Here is a 23,760-nt window from a genome sequence, read left to right on the forward strand (position 1 = left end):
CCCGCGGGAATGAGGAGACAGTCTGCTTGCTCGTAGCAAGTCACAAGCTGCTGGCAAACTGGGAGCCTGGATGACAAGCTGAGCAGCGCTCAGGTAGCCCGGGGCGCGGTGGTTTGTGACAGGCCCGCTGTGAGCACGGTCCAGGCCGGCAGCGGGCCGTGTTCCCCAACGGACCGTGTCCCCGTGCGGACCGTGTCCCCCTGCGGGCAGCGCCATGGCCGGCGGGTCGCGGAGTGTCGCGCGGTGTCTCGCGAGAGCGCGCAGTGCCGTTGGTGACGGCGCGCGCGGGGCGGGGCGGGGCGGGCGCCGCTTTGAATCGCGGCGGGCCGGGGCTGGGGCCGGGGCCGGGGCTGGGGCTGGGCCGGGTGAGCTATGGCACCGGAGCGGCCCGGCCGGGAGCGGGGCGATGCCGCCAGCGCCGCCGCAGACGCCGGCCCGAGGCGTATCGAGGTCCCCCGGCCCCCTTCCATCGAGGAGTTCACCATCGTGAAGCCGATCAGCCGCGGCGCCTTCGGGAAGGTGTACCTGGGCCGCAAGGCGGGCCGGCTCTATGCCGTGAAGGTGAGGGGTCTCCGGGCCGCGGCGCTGCCGCCTCCGCCCCCCGTGCGGGAAAGGGGCGTCCCGAGGGGACAGCGAGGCGCGGCCCCGGCATGAGCCCCATCTCGGGGCCGGCCGCTCCTCGGGCACAGCCGGTGCCCCGGGGTGTGCTGTCCTCACGGCCGTGTCCCGCCCTGCCCTCGCTAAAGCCCCGGAGGGTTAGTCAGGGGACCTCCGGTAACGACAGCTGCTTTTATGAGTACTTTGGATGAGGGGAAATAACGACTAAAGCCTTGCCAGGCGCCTGAGCGCTGCTGGCTTCTCGCTTGTCACAGTTGCCATAACAGCCTCCTCAGCTGCTGCGCCTGCCTGGGGGCGAAAGCACCGCCTCGGAGATGCTAGACGAGAACTAATTATAAAAAACGTTCTTGCTGAGTACGTATATAAAAAAATCCTATACCAACAAAAACCTGTTGCTTTTTCAATGTTGTTGCACGACTACAAACCTGCAATCTAGGCTTGTCATTACTAAGAACTTCACCAGTTATTTGTGAGAACCTGACTTTACGATTAAAAGGGTTATTAAAAAGTGCATAGTACACAAAGAATAGGAAATGTATAAATAATAATGCAAAATAGGCGTTGCTCTGCAGAGCTCTATGTCTGTTTACATGATTTTATTATGAGCATTTTGAAGTTAAAGCATTTGTCGTCTCTGTTTTGTTTTTCAGGTGATGAAAAAAGCAGACATGATCAACAAAAACATGGTCCACCAGGTGCAGGCAGAGAGGGATGCATTGGCTCTCAGTAAAAGTCCTTTCATTGTGCACTTATACTACTCACTTCAGTCAGCAAACAACGTCTATTTAGTGAGTAAAAAAATGGCTGTTGTGTTTTATAGTAGTCTTGAAAATTGAGTGTGTAGTGATATCTGAAAACGTTTCTGTAATGGGTACTCCTTAGTCACTTTTACTTCTTTCTCAGAATGTTGAATAAGTAAAATATTTCTCTTCCTCTGATGTCTTTGGGATCTTTCCACCCATGTTCCCCTTTGTTACAGGAGAAGCTTTTCTAATAGCTACTCTGTCTTAGAAATATGTAGAAATCTTAGGGAAAGCAAGAAACCACTCTGTTCAAGCAGAATCCAAGTTAAGATACTCTGTGGCTCACTTAAAGGAAATCTATTTTACTTACTGCCTGTGCTCAAATTTTGTTATGGTTGTTGGTCTGCATGAGAAGAGAATAACTGAGTGGCAGAACTGAATGCTGGTCCATGTGGAGCACTGTGGAGCACACCAGGACTTGTCTGTGGATTTATATACTGCCTCCACCTAGGGATTCAGACTGTCTGCAAAGGGTCTGGCACAATTTGTGTGGATTGCTGTAAACACACACAGGGAACAGCTTGATGAAATTCTGAGATGAGTTGCTATGCACTCCTACAATACGTTTTGAGTGTAAATGAAGGCTTCTTTTTCTGGCATCTCTCAACTGCTGCATGGAGTAGAGGACTTCAGGGTGAAGGAGTTGTGAAGGAAGTGCTCGAATCATGTCTGAATGTGTGTGTGTATATATGGAAGAATTTTGTATACTGGAATGTAAGTACTGGTGAGATTTCCTAACCAAAAGCGCGTAAATGCATTCTTGGCATCAAAGAGTGAGTTTCAGAAGCCCTGCTGAATTTTATTTTATTTTGAATGTGACATGGGCTATGGTAATATGTCTGCATAATGGTTTATTGGGTATGTGTATTCTTTTTAGACACTCTTTTTCATGTGTCTTAAATGCACAGTAGCTCTCACTGTATGCATTTTTGACAATTTGTACTTATTTCACAAAGCTCAGGTCTGAATTTAATACTGTGTGTAAATGATTGCAAGATAAAGTATTGACATACTTTGATTTGTATAGAACAGGTGGTCTTTGGCTTCAGGCCTCGAGTTTCAAAGGAATGCTTTGCATTTAATTTCCTGTAATATGGAAATAGACAATATTAAATATAAATTAATATATGGATATAAATAGAAAATATACATTAAAATAGATAATATTTAATATAGAAATATATAATAATTATATAATGTAGAAAATTGTCTGTAGTAAGCTCTGTAAAGCTGTAGCCAGCTTTTTAATTAGCTTCTAAAAGTAATCTAGGCAAATAAAAAAAGCAAATGATCTATAGAAAAAAATATGTGCTGTGTCCGCTGTTACTTGAAACTTTAATTATTTTATCCAAGTGAAAAGTATCGTGTGGGAGATGAGGTTTGCACCAAGGTACTTCTATTTGCTTCTGCTCCTTGAAATAATATTTTTCTAGGGATGAAAGTTACTTTGTATTTTACTTGCACTTTTGAAATGTATTTTAAATTTAAAATGTTTGAATGACAGGTGATGGAGTACCTTATTGGTGGAGATGTCAAATCCCTTCTCCATATTTATGGATATTTCGATGAAGAAATGGCTGTTAAGTATATTTCTGAAGCAGCATTGGCTCTTGACTATCTCCATAGGCATGGAATAATCCACAGGTGAATTTTTTTTTTTTTAACAAATAAGTATTTGGTAGTTTGGGTTTTTAATTTTTTCACTCTAACACATAACCAATCACCATTTCATTGTGGCAGCTACCACAGGTACCTCATTTGCTAGAGCTCCTGGAAGCTCTTTTTGGCACATGTGCACTGCAGCAGTGTCGTGAAACAATGCCTAAAGTCAAATCTGTCTGTGTGTGCTGAGCACACAAAACCACACTGCTTTCCCCTGCCAGCTTTTTCCCAGTCCTGTGGTGTATTAGCAGCTGTGTTAGTTCAGGAACCTTCTGGGGACTGCACACATGTACCTGTAGGACAAAAGGACGCTGACTACCTTAATGCTTCCCTGCAGTGGGAGTTCTTTTTGCATTCAGCAGTGCTACAGAGAACACACATGAAAACTTTCTCTAGAGGTTTGCTTGTCATCTGTAGGAGCTGCACATGAGTAAATGTGATGATGGTGCTATTTGTGAAGGAGCCTGCTGAAACACAAAATGTGCAACTCTTGACATGCATGCTGGTTTTTACAAAGCCTGAGGTGTTTGTGCCATATTTGATTCTAAATACATTTAATTGTTTTGGTGTGTTCCTCAAACTGGAATCTTCTGCTGGCTAAGAGATGTTACTGTAAACCAGCTCTAACCAGTGTTTTGTGTTAATTGTTTCTGGTCACTTAACTTTCTTAGCGTTGCTCATTGGTCTCTCTGCTGACTTCAACTATATTTATATTTTCAGGGATTTGAAGCCAGACAATATGCTCATTTCTAACCAGGGACATATAAAGTTGACAGACTTTGGGCTTTCCAAAGTTACTCTGAACAGAGGTAATAGTTGTTTCTATCCTTTTGGCTGTATTCAAATGTATTTTTGCATCACATTTCTGTATTCTTGAATGCTTTGCATCCCTGTAGAGGGCACCTTTCAATTAAATGAGTGCAAGTATTGCAATAATGCCTGATTTCTAATAGGTGAGGGATTAGCACTGATTAGCTATGTGCTAATAAGGGGTCTGCTCTTTACGTTGCACTTCAGAAGGTAAAATATTTATTCTTTGGGACAAGGAGGTATGAAATACCTAGAGTCCTCTCTTTTGAGGGATGTGGATTTCAAAGTTTTCTGAAGCCTGCTGGGAGATTTCAGTGGGTGAATTAATAATTCAGGCTTGTTCCTGTTGTTCTGACTGCTTCTGTCCTTCTCATGTCTCTGTCCTTGTATATATTAATTTCCAGTAAATTACTGGGACATTCCAGTCAATAAATTGAGAGATAGCGGGAGGTACTAAGTCCATAACAGAAGATTACATCAGTGCTTTGGCATGTGAACATTCTCTTTTCAAGTAGCAGAAAATATAGCTGAATAGTCATGACTGTCTGGCACAGGGTGAATAGCCAATTTCTGAACTGGCTTGTATCTCCTTAGCCAGATCATCCAAATTTATCCTGCAGCACCAGTTTTAAGTTTTTTGAGACAGCTGCTGTAGGGTACATCCTTTTGATATAGTTAAAGGAATGTAGAATTTCAGAGTTGTCTATGGAGTTTGATTCATGTCTTTAACAATATAAAGGAAAATTCTTAGTGTTCTGTGTTTTCTGTGATGTACTGCTTTAACTGATGTTCTAATGGGACAGATTGTTGTGTCTACTTGAATGTATGGAAGCTTTAAACATACTTACTGCTACTGAGCAAAAAAGAAGGTATCTAAGGTTGAATTTTCACCTATGGAAAATTCTTCTGTAGCTTTTTTGAGATATCTTTTGGAGATATGCCGGGTTTGGAGTCAAATTTAGTATCCTAGTCTACAAACCATAAGCTGGAATGGCTGCCTAAAAGACAAGGCTGATAGAAATGGGAAAATGAAGTGCTTTTAGCATAGTATGTTGGAAAAGAAATTGGAGTTTTACAGTATCTGTATGTATAAATTTATGGATGTTGGGAAAGAAACAGTTTGTGTTGAGTAAGAGTGTACAGATAAGTCTTCAATTGGATTTGGTAGCTTCATTTGTATATTTGTTGAGTAGGTAACTAAACTTTTTCTTCCTCATCATGAAACTTAACTAAATGTCTGCAACTTTGCCTTTGCTTAATATCAAAATGAAGATCTTACCTATTTGTTTTCCATTTTTTTTCACTGTAGAGATAAATATGATAGATATCCTTACTACCCCATCAATGGCAAAGCCAAAACAGGACTACTCACGAACTCCAGGACAACTGTTGTCTCTTATCAGTTCTCTGGGCTTTGTAAGTAGTTTTCACTGTCTTTGAAGTACTTCATCCTTTCCGTCTATTTACTATCTTAAATTCAGTAATTGGCATGTTAAGGCTATTCTTGCATCTCTTCTGCCAGTTGGTAGAATGACTTATGTGTTTTGAGTGCTTTGAAGTTCTGAAGTGATTACCTTGGATTGTGTTTTGAATTGCTGACTTATAAATGGGCATGGCCAAGCTCCAAAGCAAACATCATAAAGAATGGGTGAAGTTACACTCTCAATCCTGGATTGAGAATTTGTTCAGACTCCATTAACTTTTAATTATGCTTCTTTCTGCTTGTTAGTACACTCCTCCTGTTGGAATGAAAGTACCAGGGCACAATTCAAGTCAATCATCTGACAGTCTGCATGGAGTGGTTTCTCCTGTACCTATGGCCCAAAAGGAAAATACTCCTCTTTCAACTAAATTATTCAAAACACGTGAGTAAACCAAGCCTTGTGCTGAGGAATACTCTGGCTGTGAGGTTGTGGTTTTTCAATTTTATGTGAGTAGTTTGGACGCACTTCATAAAAGGTGGGATTCTATTGGTGTCTTGCTGTCCACCATTCCTCCAGAGCTTTACATCTGACCTATTTTCACCTACACTACTTATGTCCTCTTTTAAAAGTGGGTTTGTTTGTTTATTTGTTTGTTTTCAAATCACAGCCACTGAACTCAAAATCACCCTTTCAGATTTTACAGAAACAGTGTCAGTTCTTGACATACTTCCACTGAAAATGGTTTAATGTAGCCATGTGTGTTTTCATTTAAATTGTCTTATCTTGCTGCTTTCTCATTTCTAAACTGAAATGAGAGAAGGCAACTATACTGCCAATGTTTGTACTGCTTTTACATTTTTGGCAAGTCCCTAATTCCAAAAACGTGTGAATTGGCTATGCAGACAAGAAAAGATGACAAGAGAAATTGTTGTCACACACAAATTTACATAGCTTCCTTTGATATGAAAGCTTAACATAGTGTGAAGTCAGTCAGTATGTGTTGTCTGTTTGTGTCAATGTTTGAATTTTTTTCTCTCAAGATCTTGATAATTCTCAATTAACACCTGTGTTGCCAGCAAGAAGTTTAACTCCTACTCTACTTCAGTCAAGAAAAAGATTTGGTTCCTCCAGTGTCAGTAGCCAGTCTCACACATACCTGTCCAGTGTGGAATCAGAAAGCTGCAGCAGCCCCAAGTGGGAGAAAGATGTAGAGGTCAGGACTGTTTCATTTTCCCACTGTAAATTAAAATTAATTTGTACTTGTGTATGCAGTGTTGCAAATCTCTTCTGCTTACTTGCTTTGGTTATTTCAAGTGTTAAGAAACTTTGCTACAGTAGAAGGAGCAGAGATTGTAATTTGTGTTGAGTAGGATTTTGGATCAAACTAATACAACCTTTTTCTTCAAACAAATATTAGTCCTGTGCAATATAATAAGAAAAACAAATACTATTTAGCCTGCAGCAAAGGAGTGAAAGAGAAGGCTTCACTGACCATCACTGGTTTAGCCCTATCCTGCACAAGGTGGGCAATGCTGGGAGCAGTAGCTATTTGGAAGTTGGCCTTATCCTTTTAGCTTTATTTGCTCAGCGTTGCAGACAAAAGAATTTCTTTAAAAGACAGAATTCAGGAAAATAATAAACAAAATACACTTCAAAATTCTACTAGCTGTTAAACTGAAAGAGGGTAGGGTTTTTCATACTGAAGGGTTTTATATCAATTAATGTAACACCAATAATTATAGCTGACACAAATATTTGGTATCCTGTTTTAAACTGTTAAGGACATTCTGTACAAATACATACCTAAAACAAAATGCTGTTGTGCTATATAGTTTCTTGCCATCATTCTTATTTAGATCATACTGAAAAACTTACATGTAAAACAATTTATAATTCTATATCTGTTCCTTAAGGCCTTGGTTGCAGTATTTTGTTATCAAAACATTAGTAAGATCAGATTTTCCTTTTGTCATCTCTGAAGTGCAGTAGACTGCAGGGTAATATGATGGGGTTCTTTGCTTAGGGCTTTTTTGGAAACTGCAAACTTCTGTAGCTTGACTTCTTAACATAAAATCACAAATACAGCTTCAATTGGTCTGTTTTTTCATCCTTAGGCATTTAAATATATGGCATTTTTTATTGTATTCTAGCAACCTTATTTTATGTTCTTAAAAGAAGTCAAATTATCAAGTTATCCTTAATTTGGTTTTGATTTTTTTTTTATTTTTAAGTATAATTTGTCACTAGTACTAGTTAGAAAGAATGAATAATGCTTGCAAATCTGCATGTCATTTTGGAGTTGGAAGTAAAATATTTCAAATTACTAATTTCTATAGTGCTGTAATCCTGTTTTTCTTGATACTCAAAACTTAATGTGCTCATTTGCAGCAAAGTGAAAATGAACCTCGTTCTACAACATGCAAAACCAGTAACAGCGGGTCAGCTCTCCTTTCGAATGCTGAGTTGCCAAATAGCAAAGGCACTGAAGTTTCACAGAAAAAAGAACTGGAGTCTGCCATTTCTCCCATTGTCAGCAATGATTCTGGCAGTAGGCAGAAGTTGGGAAGTGAACGTTTGGACATAGCAGATACTCCTGTGAGCACTCTGAATACGAAAGGCACAGTAAGAAAGTGTATTTCTGAAAATAAGATTTGGAAAGAAAAAGTCTTTGTAAATAAAAGAGATATGGCTAATGAAATAGCAGAAACTTCCAGTCTGCAACAGTCACCTTCAAGGCAGAATGAGCCTGTCAAAGAGCAAGAAATGTTTGAAAAGCCAGGTGTAAAAAGAAGCTTTGAATCAGTTGACACTAGTCCTTGTCAGGAACTTAACTATGTTAAAAAAAGCAATGCAGAATATAAACGTGGCTGTCCGATCTCAGAATTTCCAGCAAACAAAGGGACAGGTTTGACAACAGAAATTCAATCCTTAATGCTTAGTAAAGATGGATGCCTATGTGACACCTGCAAAGGGAAGGAAGAAGTTAAGAGTTTTATTAGTAACCAGCAAACAGTAGAAAGATCTCTTACTCCAACTTTAGCCAAAAATCTGATGCGTGATCTGGACTCAGACTGTGGAAAGGATGATGAAAATGAGTACATGAACTCAAGTTTTTTAGCCATTGATGATGAAAAACCTTTAGGAGTCTTTAGTGCAGATTCTGACTTACTTCCTGAAATGTCTGTTACAGAAAGCCATCTAGAAAAGCAGCTTTTAGATTTGGACAAAAGTGTTAAAGACCTCTCCTTTGAGGAACCAAAACCTGAAGGCGTGGCAATAACATCACCAGAGTCCAGAGATGCCTCACAAAATGGAGAGGAAGCACATACAGATCAGGACTGCAAGCCATTGCATCAGAAAAAGGCTAATGACCAGAAACACGTGGAAGAAACTTGCCTTGACACAGTATCTTCTCCTTCAGAAAAAATGATGGAAGCACTGAATCTCTTAAAAAAAAATGCTGTTATTTTTCGAAGCTATAATAGTCCAATCAATATATCCAATGTATCTGACCCATGTAGCATGACTTCTTTAGATATAATGGATCTTTCACCTGCTTGCAGTGGCTCATACCCAACAGCTATCACTCCATTACAGAAAGGAAGACTATATCAGGGCTACCAGGTAGGTAAGGAGACAGGTAGAAGCTTTGTGCATGCATTGGACATTAGGGACCTGAAATTATCTCAGTGGTAAATTTAGGGGAAAACTTGAGTAGTTTGAGATAGTCTCTCAAAATGACTTTTGCTGACAGGGTTTCACTTGCTGCACTTGACTGTGTGGTCAAAATAATAATTTCTGTAAGAGTTTAGCTGTAGCTTTGTTTACTGGCTTGCCTTTGTCCATCTCTGAGAAATCTTTGCTGTTACAGTGAACTGATTACAAAAAGCCTGTGCTATTTTTTCTCATTCTGCTTCTAGTGCAGTGTTGTATTTTCTGTGACCAGTTATAGGTTTCCTTTTGTAATGAAAAGTCTTTGATCAGTTTTCATCATTTTTTATCCTGCACCCTTCCCAATGTAAGTGCTGTTCAGTTGCTGGTAACTGCTGTTGTGCCTGCTCCTTTCTTTTTTCTTTTATCCTTGTGAAAGTAATGTGAAATGTATACTGTCAAGTGGCAGTGACAAGCCTATTACAAAGATAGATGTAAACAGTGATAGCTGCTGTGGATGTGACACTGGAGGAAGAACTTAAAGAAAAGTTTCTTGAAGAGTAGGCATCTTAACTTCATGGTTCGAGACTGTTGAGATAAAGCAGTGGAAGCACATTTCACACATACTTTTTAGGGGATGTTTTGTGACTTCTTCTTGACTTAAACTTAAGTATTGATTTTTCCATCCATGACTAAACCTGAAGGTAGGAGTTTCTGAGCTGGTTTTGTTTGACATCTGAAATCTTTGTCCCATCTTTTAAGACCCCTCATCGGGGGGATGCTGGCACACCGTACAGGACTCCAAAGAGTGTTAGAAGAGGAGCTGCCCCCGCAGAAGGTGAACGCATCCTGGGGACCCCAGACTACCTGGCACCTGAGCTGCTTTTGACACAGCCTCATGGTAAGACAAACCAGCTATCTGTCAGGACTTGAAAGGTGACATCTTTACATTTCTGAATGTCTAGAACTGTAAACACTTTGAGCAAGAAGATAGGGAATTCTTCAAAAACAGCTAGTGCTAAACTTTTACCAACATGGATGGCTGTGTTTGCTTCAGCTGCTCCTTCCATTCATTTACTGGTTTCACATAACCAGAGGTTTTGACTGTCCATCACAGTCTTGCTTGCTGCCAGTTGGCATTGGAAGCTGCTTTGACAGCCTGAGACTTTGTGTGTGCCATAGGAGTAACAACACTGTCATCCTGGGTGTCCTTAAAGATTCTTAGGGATGGGAAAGGGGGAACTCAGTGAAATTTTAGAGTGAAAGAATTAAGCCTCCAATTATCTTTAGAATGTCTTCTGTGTTTATTGGTATTAAAGCGTTACATGAAGCCAGACAAGTTTATGAAGTTGCATTAAAATCAGTTATTGAGTTGTGACCTCATGAAACACTTCAAATGTCTGACAGGATCTTCTCTATAAGGACATAATAGTAGCCATCACATTTTCTGAGGTTGGTTTGGTTTTTGCATTTGGTTGGTTGTTTATTTTCAAAATACTCTACTAAAATAGCACAACTTTGAAGGGCATAAATTTCTTTGTCTCAGATTCTGAGGTCCATTGAGATTAACAAAACTTCTGAAATAGTTTCCTGCTAACTTGCAAGAACTATTAACAAAAATTAAAGGCAATGTATCTAATACAGTTGTTGATGTATAATTGCATGTTATTTCCATCTCAAAAGTATACTACTGTTTTTTAGAGCTACTAGTCTTGGGAAAATTATATGAGAGACAGACCTTAATTGAGAGATAGTGATTAATATCCTGTGGAACAACAAAATTCTGCTAATATAAATTAACTAAAACCCCATGAACAGATTTAACAGTGTAACTGTAAAAACTGAAAATGTTAACCGTGCTTCCATTTAAGATTCCTGGTTATCTGGCAGTTAAAACTGGATAATGTTTTGGAAGTGTTATCACTGCTAATTAGACAATGTGAAACTTGGTCACAAGGTGATTCCTCTGTGGTTACTAGGTTTTCAGGACTTCAGTGAAAACTTGCAGAGTCTGGGGCTTGTGTCAGGAAGTTACAAATCTCCCATTACTTTCATTGAAACCAGTGTTTTCTGGCTTTGGAACTCCAAATTTTCCCTCTCTAAATATTTCGCATGTCGAGATGCTTGTAAATGTAGCTTTTTAAAAATTAATTGCTACAAAACTACTTTGTTTTTATTTCTGACTTCTATTTAACATTGCCATCTTTCTTTATTGTGGAATAGTACCTTAGGAAAAAGTCTGCATTCCTATGTCCTTAGAGAGCCATACTTGATATTCGATGTTCGTATTTGTTACGGGTTTTCTGGCAATAATTGTAATCTTTTTACTTCATTGTCTTTTCATATGCAGGGGCTCTGATCTCTGGTGAGTTTTCTATATTCAGTGCAGAACTGAAGTGTTCAGCATAACTGAACAGTCAAAGTATAACGAGATCACAATTTCCAAGAACATTGTTTGAGTGAACAATGTTTCTATATAGAAAGACATATCCAATGTGCCTCCACGGAAGAATATGTGATGCTCACAGGGTCAGGAAATATCAGTATCAGTGTAAGCTATCAGAAATCACGCATGTAAGCATATACTTCAGAAGGAAAGTCAGCATTCTTACTTTGTGTGACAGGAGGTGAAGCCAGAGATGCTTTTTCTCATTGCTGCCTTTCACTTTATGCAGTCAGTCTGATTTATTGTGTCTGTGGGTGAAGAAGGTCAGATGCTCAAGACCTGGTATTATTGATTCTTGCTTTAAATCGTGGAATCACAAAATATCCCAAGTTAGAAGGGACCCACAATGATCATCTAGTTCAGCTCCTGGCCCTGCACAGGACAGCCCCAAGAGTCACCCCATGTGCCTGAGAGCATTGTCCAAAAACTTCTTGAACCCTTGTCAGTTTTGGTGCTGTGACCACTTCCCTGGGGAGCTGTTCCAGTGCCCAACCTCCCTCTGGGAAAAAGCTTTTCCTAATATCCGACCTAAGCCTTCCCTGACACAACTTCATGCCATCCTTGGGTCCTGTTTAGCAGGGTTATGGTAGGAGTTAATCTAATTTTAGTTAGACTTTGTGTGGGACTAATTGCTGCTGAAACCTGGTTATTACATTGCTCAGAGTTGTGATCTTATTAGACTTTGACTGGAGCTGGGAGTATTTTACTGAACATCCAAGTACTCTAACAACAGTGGATGTGAACTCACTGCTTTGATGTGCTTAGCTTGGTGGGGCACTCTTACTGCTGTTAAAAGTTGCTAAAAGTATATTAGATTACTGGTTTAACACTTTGGTTCTCATCATTTCTAAACTTAACAGTAGTCTTTGTGAAATGGCTCAAAACATTCATTTTCTTGGAGGTGTCTTAGGTTTTTTAATATGCAAAAAAAGCCAGGAACAATCAGACTCAGTATCTTTCAAAGATTTTTTTATTTTCTTAAACAGCAATTGTGGCATCTGTTCTTTATTACAGTGGAGTGGGCATGGCTTGAAGATGCAGAAAGCTTAGAATGCATGCAGTGGTGTCTGGGATTGCTTTGCCTGCCTGTTTTGATATAGATTAATAAGAGAGATTGGCAAAAAGACAAAACCCTGGAATGTGGAAAAACAAAACAGTTTATTAGAACAGAGATGGCTATAGATAACTACACATTGCCCCAATCAATTCAGTGTAATGGAAGGTAATGCCAGCTTCATGCATGCTGGGTCATTTCTGCAAGCTGTCTTCATGATGGTCACAATAATTTAGACAAATGAAAATTACGTTCAATAGTTTGAAGTTTTGGAGATTTTTTAAAGAACCTAGAGAAAGGTACAGGTGGCACCGTGGAGCATTCATCCAGTCTCTAGAGCAGTCATGAGGCATCTGCTTCTTATCACAAAACAATCTCTTGGAGAAGTCAGCTCTTGAATTCTCTGTGATGGGAATTGATTGCTACTAAGAGCCCCCTTGATTCTGTCAGTAAACCCCAGTGTTACCTAAAAAAAATTTAAGGAGCAGAGTGGCTTTAAAAAGCCTTTTAATATATTTTTAATCTGCATGAATATTAAACTCAACTTGTTTTGTCTCTTCATAATTTTCAGGAAACTTGCAGAATTTAAACAGTCTTCAGTTTCTGCTAAGCTTCAAGTCTTTGCCGGTGTCATCTGTGTAAGTGTAATGATGTGGATTTATTTTACCAGGTTCTGCTGTAGACTGGTGGGCCCTTGGAGTTTGTTTGTTTGAGTTTCTAACTGGAATTCCACCTTTTAATGATGAAACATCAACACAGGTCTTCCAAAATATTTTGAAAAGAGGTAATCTGTTTCAGTAATCAGGGTAAGTATGTATTTCCAACATTTGTTTTATGGTTTGAGTTACCAACTATTTGTATCTTTCTTTGTAGATATTCCGTGGCCTGAGGGTGAAGAAAAGCTCTCCGATAATGCCCAAAATGCAATAGATATTCTTCTAACAATTGACACTACTAAGAGAGCTGGACTGAAGGGTTAGTATTAAAATTGTTCTTTGCAACTAATTGCAAATTTCAAGGTTGTGATCTCCTCCTCCTGAAACTTAACCTAATAAACTTCAATGCCTAACCAGGATGCATGTATAGTACCACAACGCTTAAAAAGTTGTGGTATTTTCTGTATTTCTTGTGGGGCTTTTTCTTCTTATAGAAGGTAATTCTAGGGGTGGGTTGTTTTGGGTTTTTTTTTTAATTGAAATTCTGTTTTGCTTTACTGCTGTTCTGCTATGCATGTTTAGTGTTTGACATCTGATGTACCAAAGTTCTCTCTTATCTAATGGATATTTGGGATTTTTAACCTAAATGGCAGTGGGAACCTTGATTAAAAGATTATAGCTTGGGAGAGAAGCCTCCTACAACAAATATTTAATTCAGAGAGCAGTTTTTTCTTAGCAATCAGCCTGTCTTTGCTGAATGCATAGGAGAATACAAAGTTGGACAACATATACTATACAAAGTCTACCTTTTTTCCCCCTTGTAGAAGGGCTTAAATATTTTCTATTGTTAACAGTGACTTTTATTTTAAAAAAAGTTGATGACATGAGTGAGATGTTTTGGAAATAGAGGAAAAAAACTTACGAGAACTGCTCAAGAAATCACTGGAGAAGGAAATTACTATGGAAATGCTTACTCATAAAGAGACTAAATGCTAGAAGCTGAAATCAAGCCAAATTAAATTAGCACAAGATTATTAATGAAGATTATGTCAACAGAAAATCCTGTGGCTTTAATATTTCCCAAAAAGCAATTTGAAGGTGTTTTAGTTAAACATGAGTTACTATCTTTATTCCTGGATTTTCAATTGAAATCTCATTGCCTGTCAAAGATAGTTATTTAAACTAGATAACCTAATGGTTTCTTCCTATCTGAGCTTCTTGGAAATTCATTTTTTGTCAAGACTTGCAACTGTATCTCAATTGTATTTTACAATTGGTCTCTTTGTCCAGTTTACAGTCCCTTTTGAAGTACAGTTGGATGAGTAGTTTTCAGGACGACCATTAAGTTTTTCTCATTGTACCTGAGTTTCCATCACTATCATCTTCTCTCCCCTCCCCAAAATGTGTGCTCTCCCTTTTATTGCTATATCATGAAGCCTTTTGTACTGGGAAATCCCAGTTATGTCATTGTAGTGCTCTGCTTCTCTAAGTTCAGTACTTCTGGTTTAGAGCAGCTTTCAAGCTGCTTTTGGCTCTATGCACTGTGTGGAACAGGTTCTGTGGATGGGGGTGGCAGCTACTTGTCATGCCAACAGTTTGATCCTGCTAAAGTTGGGGTACTCAAAGCCCAATTGCAATTTTCACTTTGATAAGCTTCTAAAGAGGAATATAGAGCAAATCCACTGAGTTACAGATGAGGGAACAAAGTGACTGTGGGGCTTGGCCATAAGGATGTTTGTAATGCTTACATGAACTTCTGTTTCAGAACTGAAGCATCATCCCCTCTTTCACGGGGTGGACTGGGATAATCTCCAGAATCAAACTATGCCATTTATACCTCAGCCGGATGATGAGACTGATACCTCTTACTTTGATGCTAGAAACAATGCTCAGCACCTGACTGTGTCTGGATTTAGCTTATAGCATCAAGACAAATGAACATTCTCTGTCGTTTTGCACACTTTCAGGTTGTCTTGTAACCCTAGTTTGGTCTTGACTAAGTTTCCTTGCTAAATTTAGTGTGTTTCGAGTTACCAGTCTTATTTTTATTATACTCTCCTTTATTCTAAAGTGAAACTACTGTATGAAACTGGCATCAAGTGCCTTTGTGCTACTTTTTATCTCACTGCACCTTACTAAGAGTGTTGCATTTCTTGGAGCTAATAACTCTTGGCAGTATGGGACTTTTTAAATTATTGCAGTTAGGAAGTGTGGCGTTATTTCCCAGCTAAATATAATAGGGAAAGGATATAAATGAATCCTAATTGTATTTAATTAAAAACTTACCTATTGTTGGTTCAATGTGGTGGCAGGCTGGGTTGGGAGCAGTCCTTTCTGACCAGTGTAAAAATGGTCATTTCTATTCAAGGTGGAAAATTGAAGTCTTAATGCAGCATTGGAATGTCTTGTCTTCTGTTTATCTTATTCCCAAGAAGGGATGAGAAGATGCAATAGTGTTCCAGGTTAACTCAGCCAGAAGTGGCATGAGAGACTGGCAGTAGTTCCTCTGGTTATTGTCCTTTCTTAGAGAAATGGGGCAGGGAATGGATACTTGGGGCAAGTCTGTTAAACAAATGCTCTGCTCAAATTGTTGCTTTGTAACCATTTGGACTGTAAGAAGCTGGACTGAACATGTATTTTAGCAGCTACTGATTTTATATAGAAAATGCCCAGTGTGTTTCTGCTCACTCTTGTCAGAGGACAAGTGACAGGGTTTTTTTTTTTGTTTTCTAACAAGTAGTATCATACTGAAGCTGCCAAATATTAAAGACCATAATGTATTGCAGATTAACAGACTGTTCTGTAAAGTCACAGCCAGAGCTTGGATTTTGACTAGAATATAAGATAGAAGTGTTTATTCTGTATTATAAATCTAAAGTAGGGGGAAATATATTTAAATTTATCTTTAAATGCAATACAAAACTTGTGTCTGCTAGGTTTTAGAGGTTTATTTTCAGATAATTCTGTTAAATAATTTGTAGTATTTTTCTTGCATAAGTATCTCTCTGTAACTTAAAGAAGATTTTAATTTTTCCGGTTTGTACTTGTTAGAAAAAGATCATTTGTGCTAGATGGTGCTGCCAGTTAAGGGCCACATGCCAGAAGCCAAGCATTTTGCCAGTGATTTTGGCCAAGTGGCTTTTGGTTTTATGAACAGACCCTTTTTGTAGCAGTAGTGAGTTGTCCCTTCATTACCCTGCTTCCTGGAAGACAAGATTTATTGATGGAATTCTGAGCAAACAGTGTCTGCTAGGCTTCTTGCTGTCCCTTCATGTTGTCTGAAAAGGAATGGGAATAGTGAAGAAAAAGGAAGCTTCCTAGAAAGACCTAAAGAGAGCTGATTCTTAATAGCCCAGAATGACCAATCTCAGCTCAAGGTGTGATAACTCAAATTTGTGAAACAAAATCTTGGCAAATTGGAAAACATACAGTGAATCTCACTCCCTTTCCTAAGGACTGCAGTTTCGGAAAACTTCTACATTATTCAGTCACAGTGAAATTGTTACATGGAAAAGGTGCAAACAAATGAAAGCACTACTGAAGCAGTATTCATAAACAACATTTTCTGAAAGTGATGAGAAGTTCTTTACAGGTTTTTCCTGTGTACAGTTAGAATATATAGACTGAGGTAGGAGAGTACTTTAATTACTGGTATTTGATGTAATTTATTCTTCCATTTCTAGTAATCTGGTTTAAGGAAGCAAGCTTTACAAGAATTAACTACAATTACATGTTGAAGAAATAATATAAACTGAACACAACAGCTCTTTGGCTTCAGTGCTCTACAAATGGTTACACCTGTTCCCATTTGGCAATACAGCACATTCCCATCAAGGTGGTGGAAGCTTGTTGCAGTGGTAGAATCTTTTCTAACCCCTTGAAATAGTCCTTAATCATCCATGAGGGCCAAGTAATCTTCCATGAAAACCTTATTCTAAAAGAAAATTGTGGGGTTTCTACCAGTTAATTAATGCAATATGAAAGCATAGAATCTGTAGAACAGTAAATAGGCCAATTGACAAATCTGAATGTCTTATGTAAAGTTATCACTACATTGCTGTCCAAAATTTAAATTTTGCACAATTAGCCCTTAAGAGAATGCAATACCCTGTTCTCTTCAGGATCTTGCATTTATGCTGGTTATAGCCAACATGGAGTTGGGTGTCAGATGTTGATAGTTGAGATTTGTGATGTGGGTCTCTTTGTGCTGGGGTGTTTGGGTTGGTGGGATTTTTTAATCTTTTGTAAAAAAGTGAATCCTAGTGTTATTCAGTATGGAATTTCTTGCCAACTCTTAATCCCGTTGGTTTTGCCTCACTTGTTGCTTGACTTGGAATACTACAGGTAAAAGTTTAAAAAGGATAATGTAGCTAAAAGAGATTTAAAGCTTGTCCTCGTTAGTAATGATCTACAAATAATTGTGCAAGCTGGCAAAAGTTTCTGATCCTTGGAAGCTGTGGAATACTCCAGCTGTTACATGGTACCCCCTGAAGGCCTAAACTTTATGTGGAAAACCTACACATAAACTCTGTAGCTTCCAGGTTATCTTGGGGAGAGAGTTTATCTGCTATTAGCCCAGATCTATCCATCTAAAAACCACTGTAGAGACCAGTGTTGCACTTTTTCACACAGAGGCAGAAGTCTAGGACAGTTATTCCCACCTGTCCTGTGCTGTTGGGCTCATGGACACATGGGGCAGTGTTTGGGGACCAAGGTGCTGAATGCTCCCATGTGTTGTCGAGCTCAGAGGTTCCAGTTTCAGCTTGGCTGGGTTTACTCATAGTTACTCTGGCAATAAAATGCATTCTGTTCCTCTCCATTCTCCAAAAGTTCACTTTGCACTTCAAAATTTACTCTTCAAAAATTCACTTTACTTTTGTGTAAATATGTAAAATAAAAGAATGCAGTTGTGCTGCTGCTTCAGCATATTGTTTTTCTTTAAACTGTTACTTTTTCCCCTGCTGGGAGTGTGGGAGTTGGATTTTTACTCAAAGAAACCTTGACTGCTTCCCGCTACCTCAGTGAAGACAGTGATTTTAAGTAAGGAGATACCTCATACTTTTTAGTACAGGTGTGTTTATCGTTCAGTTAGTTCATAACTTGCTAACTTGTGCCTGCAATCTTTAGTACAAACTACATTTATGTACTTAAGGGCAGGAGAGCAAAGTCCTGATCTGGCCTTTAACTCCTGCTGGGTGGGAGTTTCCTCCTCTGCATAACTAGAAAGAGCCAAGAAAGCATTGTGGCTCCACATCCTCAGCACTTGCTGTGCTGCCACAGCACTGCAACAGAAGGAACAGAGCCCTGAGGATGGAACAAGTGTACCATGCACACACCGGAACCTGGCTCTGCTTCTGTGCTCTCAGCTGAACAGCTCTGGGGGGGTGCAGTGATGCCAATCTGGTTTGATACAGAGCAAACGTCTGCCTTTTGGTGAAGCTTGATTTGCTGCAGGAAACCAGCTTGATGTTTGCTTCACAAGTGCAGTTTTGGGCTGGGTCTGGCCCTTTCCAGTGCTATGCAGAATTGATTCAGCTCCCAGCCCTCCTGAAACTATGTATCCCAGGTCTGAGCTCCAACCCTCTGCCTATGCTACTGCCTCTACATCAAACCTCTGTCTCTGCACCTGGCCAGATTTTTAAAAAATCAATTTTCCTTACCTTTAAGATACCATACTAGGAATTTTTTCAACTTATGGTGAGTCCGAGTTACAAGAGAATTGTTGAAGTGATATTGTTCTGTATTACAACTTTGAGGTTGACTGATTCTTCATGGTACAGCCAGCAGGCTCTTCTGTGTAGTCACAGCATCCAATGTACACCATTTAGTAAACATGAAGTTCAAGGTCAAATACAAAGTATTAAGGGATTGATTTATTGAAACATGAATAAATAACAAGGATAGTACAAGCCTACATTTATTTCAGGGGGAAGTTAACAGTGAAGTACCTTTGGGAATGTCTGTCCCATCTCTAAAAGCTCGACCCCTACAAGTGACACAGTTCTGAGCTGGGGGAGGCACTCCAGGGTGCTTTGTCCTGGCAGAAGACATGCTGCTTCAGGAGGCTGGGGTTTTCATGTGACCTTCAAGCTAGAGTCTCCTTCCTGTTGGATTTCTATCTCTTGATAAGAAATCAGTCACTTTAGGAACTTCAAGCTCTGGCACAATGGCTTCAGGTCACAGCAGAACTTCCCTTCCAGGATAAGCTTTGTTCAAACCTGAGTTTTCAGTACATCTCATGCCAAAACTCATCTCTGGCACATGAAACTATCTGCTTGTTACAGCAGTCTTCAAAGAGGTTACAACTATTTTATTTTTTAATTCAGCTTTACAATAAGAATATCAGAAGAGGGGAAAAGTAACTAAAAAAAATCTGCACATAACTAAAAAACAGGATTAAAATTTCCCTGGTAAAACTAACATTAAATTCTGTGATTACATTTTTATACAGTATTGCTTGTATGAAAAATGTTTTCCAAACTATAAAAGGTTTTCAGGAAGGACAAAAAAACTCTCCTAAAAAATTATTTGTAGGATGTAGTCCAGGTGGAAAATGAAAGCACATCAATAATGGTGAAATTTCTGAAGATTCAGAGTTTAATCACAGATTATGTTGTGATATAATTATTCATAGCAAACTGTAAGTTTTCTGTCATATCTAATTTTAGTGCATTTGCATTTTCCAGAGATTTAGACAACTTATATATTAATTTATTTTAAAATTAAGTGTAAAGCATGCTTCAGTCAAGTAAATTTCACAAGGTTGTACCTCTATCTGTATATTGGTTAATAAATACTCTGTCGGGAAAAAAAAATCAGCTTCAAAATTAGCTGAGAAGGTTTTTTTGAGAGGAAGTAGAAGGATAAGAGAGACATACCAGAATTGATATTTTTCATTATGTGACTTGGGGAAAATCCACAATAGATTAAATCTTACTTTAACATAAACTGCCAACAGAAAACTTAGAGTGCACTGAGCTTTTTAAAAGCTTAGAGATACACTTACAGAGCTAGTTTTCATCTCATTTTAAAGCACCTTGTGCCTAAACTATGCATTTCAGTTAAAATAAGCCGTTATCAACAAGAATACAATTATCAAAGTTAAAAAGATAAGGTGCAGCCTCTTCACATGGATCACTTGTACCACACACTGTTTCCAAACTTGTATTTGACAGTCCCCCTGTTATTAATGGCTCTAACCTTCAGGATATATACAAATTCCCAAACCTTCTTTACAATTTTACAGGATAAGTGAAGGATTCAACTTCATTTCTAACCAATTTATATGGAAATTGCCCCACACTGGTTTAGCAGCAAAAATAAGTTGAATTCTTCAGAGCTATACTGTATTTTTCCAACAGCTTACAATGTATTGAATTCATACTTTATTAGAGCTTTCACCTGGTACTATGTAACCCTGTGGAAAAACAGGCAGGGATGTTGGAATTGTAAAATTATTTCATGTTAAAGTGACAGTTTTACATATTTTTTCACTAATTCTTTTATAGAGATGTTATCCTCTTCATCAACTGCCATCAGCAAGGCCAGTAATTACTGAAGGCCCATCCACAAGCACATTCCAAAATAATTAATGTTCATATGGTTTTGAGGATGGAATTACTAAATTTATTTGTAACCTAGGAGCTATGAATCATTCAAGTTTCAATAATATTAGTCCTTAAATGTTTAGCTCAAAGATAGTACAAAATATTACTGTAACATAAGGAAGATCATTCCAAATTCTGAGATTCTATGAGAATTCAGACTTCCTTTGCTTCCCAGGGCTATCTTCTCCTAGAAGTCCTTATGTATAGTCATGAATTCTCAGTTCAGTTTTCTAGAACAGGAAACAAATAGTTTAATGTACCTGTACATATGAGATGATTTTTCATTTGTCTAAACAAACAAATCAATTAAGGTTATATGTGAAAGACTTCCATTGCAATAAAACATAACACAGCCTCAAGATACCTGAACATTTGCCCTCTTACACCAAGGAGTAGAAAATTCACTAAGAATTTAGAACTGCAGATGGAATTCCTCAGAACAATCCCTGACCCCACATCAGTGGTGTGCTGGCTCAGCAGAGCAACACTTACAAGCTGTTTTCCCCATGACTCCAAAAAACATGCAATGAGAGGGTTCTAAAATCATGAGCTGAATCTCGACAACTCTCAAGTATTTTACAAATATATTTCTATCTGGGTTTAGGGCCCTTAGGATTCAGGTTTGCAAGCCTTCTTCAGGGGAAGGCTCCAATATAAGTACCCTGATTTTCAGCATTAAATTCCCCAGAAAGGAACAGGGCACAGGTTAAGAGGTGCTGTACAGTGGGGTGCTGGGAGGAAGCTGAGCTACCCCTGCCCAGGGACAAGAGCTAAACACAAAGTTCTTGATTGCAGAAGGCTGTCCCTCCACCAGTTCCATGGAATTTGCTTCACTGTGCAAAAGAGTTTAAAATTACAGCTCCACTGCTGGAGGTGAGAGAACTTTGCGCGGTGGCAGAGACTTGTGGTTTCTGCTGCAGGACAGGTCATGTAGTTTAAAACCAAAAGTACACAGACGTGGGACATGGTCAATACAGGCACTGTGTACAGCTGTTGCCTAATAGCTTGCACACCTTAGCAGAGCACATGCTGAAACTGGCAACAGGACAGGAGAGCAGGACTTGTTTTGCAATTCCGTTTTCTCGCTGAGCGTACTTGATCAGCTTCCTACGCATTGCTAAAGGAGATGGAACTCCAGATAGAAACGTGCTGCAGAAGCACACAGTCCTTAAATTCTGGCTATGAGTAGACTTCTTCAGAAACAGACAGAAAAGCTAAAGACAGAACCTTCTTCAGTTGTTGAAGTTCATCTCCAAACAATCCATGAATGAGTAAGCAAAACATGGGGCTCTGCTATCTCTGTGTTTCACACTGACACAGTATTACCACTGGTACAAATCCTGGTGTCCAGAACTCCAAAAGAATGTTGAAAAATGGAAGCATTTGGGAAAGGGCCACAAGAATCATCTTACAACTGGGAAACAATTTTAAACTGAGATTCCAGTTGCTCCATTTGTTTTGTTTAAGCAAGAGATCATGAGATGACCTGGTGATAGCAAAAACGTACCCATGGAAGAGACATCTTTGTAGTTGACAAAGAGGCTCTTTGTCAACTACATAAAGATATGTGAAAATCCAATGTATGAAAACTGAAGCCTGACAAATCCAACCTCAAAGTAATGTACTGTGTGTTTATTCATTGAAGCTCTGAATCACTAGGACAATATACTAGAAATATTGCTGGAAAGGGTACTTTTCTAAAAACTGATTTCTGACTGAACCTGTGAATTGACTGGGGGTGCTACACAGGTCAGGACAGATGATCAAAAACGGTTTTCAAGAACAGCACTGTTCAGAGAGAGAGGGAGAGAACACAGCCATGCAGGAGCAATTAGCAAAATGCTAAAGTTCACAGCAGCTTCAGTAAAATACTAAAAAAATTGTTTTGATTTAAAAAGCCCCAACTTTGTCCTTGCTGACAAGGGGAAATTTCCATTTGCTAGTGCAAAGAATGAGCAAAATGTTTGTAACTGCTTGAAAGCCTTAGTAGTGCAATCTCTGGTTTCATCAGACAGTGCAGCAACATGGATGCTGCTGCTGACAGCTCTGAGCCAGGGGAACTCCCTGGCAGATTTGCAGCCTTTGTGGGTGCTGTATTGTTTACAAATCCATGGGCTGGGCCCAGAGAGTGGTGATCAGTGACAGGAGTGTAGATGGAGGCCAGTAATTAGTGGTGAATGCCAGGGGTCCCTACTGAGACCAGTCCTGTTTAACACCTTAAGCAATGTCCTGGATGATGGGGCAGAGTGCACTCTCAGCAAAGCTGCAGATTACACAAAACTGGGAGTGGCTGATATGCCAGAGGGTGGAGCTGCCATCCAGAGGGACCACAACCGGCTGGAAAAATGGGCTAACAGGAACCTCATGAAGTACCATAAGGGGAAGTGCAGAGTCCAGCACTGTTTGGAGAAACATCTCCAGGCAGCAGTATGTGCTGGGGCCTGCCCAGCTGGGAGACAGCTTGGCAGAAATGGATCTGGGTATCCTGGTGGACACCACGTTGAAATGAGCCAGCAATGTGCCCTTGCAGCAAAGGCCAGTGGTATCAGGGGCTGCATTATCCCTTCCAACAGGGTGAGGGAGCTGATCCTACCTCTACTCAGCACTGGAGAGGCTACACCTGTAGTGCTCTGTCTGCTTCTGACTACCTGAGAGACATGGATAAACTGGAGAGAGTCCAACAGAGAGCCACAAAGATGATTACAGGACTGGAGAATTTCTGAGGAGAGAGAAACACTGGCACAGGTTGCTCAGGGAGGTGGTGGAGTCTCCCTCTTTGCAGATATTCAAAAGCTGCCTGTATACAGTCCTTGACAATCAGCCTCAAAGTGTCCTTGGTTGAGCAGGAACACTTGGACCAGATGACCTGCAGAGCCCCCTCTGAACTTCAACCACTGTGTTTCTGTGACTTACCACTAGAAAACTAGCAAATATCGAAAAGCTGGAACAATTTTAGCTGATTCTCTTAAGATCCACACACATGTAAACGTTCTACTGACTGACAGAGGAAAAAAATGTTAAAGCCAAGA

At 39.5% G+C, this 23,760-nt stretch overlaps 2 protein-coding genes across 4 annotated transcripts in view; one reads left to right on the forward strand and one right to left on the reverse strand.

Moving 5' to 3' along the window:
- The first annotated feature begins 323 nt into the window (after positions 1 to 323).
- On the forward strand, positions 324 to 18,050 carry MASTL (microtubule associated serine/threonine kinase like). Its single transcript, XM_085050463.1, has 12 exons — positions 324 to 561; positions 1,269 to 1,406; positions 2,926 to 3,065; positions 3,804 to 3,892; positions 5,203 to 5,309; positions 5,623 to 5,758; positions 6,394 to 6,530; positions 7,706 to 8,941; positions 9,731 to 9,869; positions 13,139 to 13,252; positions 13,342 to 13,443; positions 14,890 to 18,050. The coding sequence occupies exons 1-12, from the start codon at positions 373 to 375 to the stop codon at positions 15,045 to 15,047; spliced, it is 2,685 nt and encodes an 894-aa protein (XP_084906589.1). The 5' UTR covers positions 324 to 372; the 3' UTR covers positions 15,048 to 18,050.
- Positions 18,051 to 18,975: 925 nt separating this feature from the next.
- The window catches only part of ACBD5 (acyl-CoA binding domain containing 5), a 30,283-nt gene continuing 25,498 nt past the window's right edge, over positions 18,976 to 23,760 (reverse strand). For all 3 annotated transcript variants that reach the window (XM_085050464.1, XM_085050467.1, XM_085050466.1), the window contains one exon: positions 18,976 to 20,961. In XM_085050464.1, the coding sequence (XP_084906590.1) occupies positions 20,949 to 20,961 (13 nt within the window). In that variant the 3' untranslated portion in view covers positions 18,976 to 20,948. The remainder of the gene's footprint in view (positions 20,962 to 23,760) is intronic.

This window comes from Lichenostomus cassidix, chromosome 2 (genome assembly GCF_008360975.1).
Source record: "Lichenostomus cassidix isolate B80296 chromosome 2, HeHo_3.0, whole genome shotgun sequence".
Classification (NCBI taxonomy): Eukaryota; Metazoa; Chordata; class Aves; order Passeriformes; family Meliphagidae; genus Lichenostomus; species Lichenostomus cassidix.

Coding starts and splice junctions, on each gene's coding strand:
- MASTL (XM_085050463.1), top strand. CDS start 373: ATGGCACCGGAGCGGCCCGGCCGGGAGCGGGGCGATGCCGCCAGCGCC. Junction 562..1,268: donor GCCGGCTCTATGCCGTGAAG/GTGAGGGGTCTC, acceptor TTTGTTTTTCAG/GTGATGAAAAAAGCAGACAT. Junction 8,942..9,730: donor GACTATATCAGGGCTACCAG/GTAGGTAAGGAG, acceptor CCATCTTTTAAG/ACCCCTCATCGGGGGGATGC.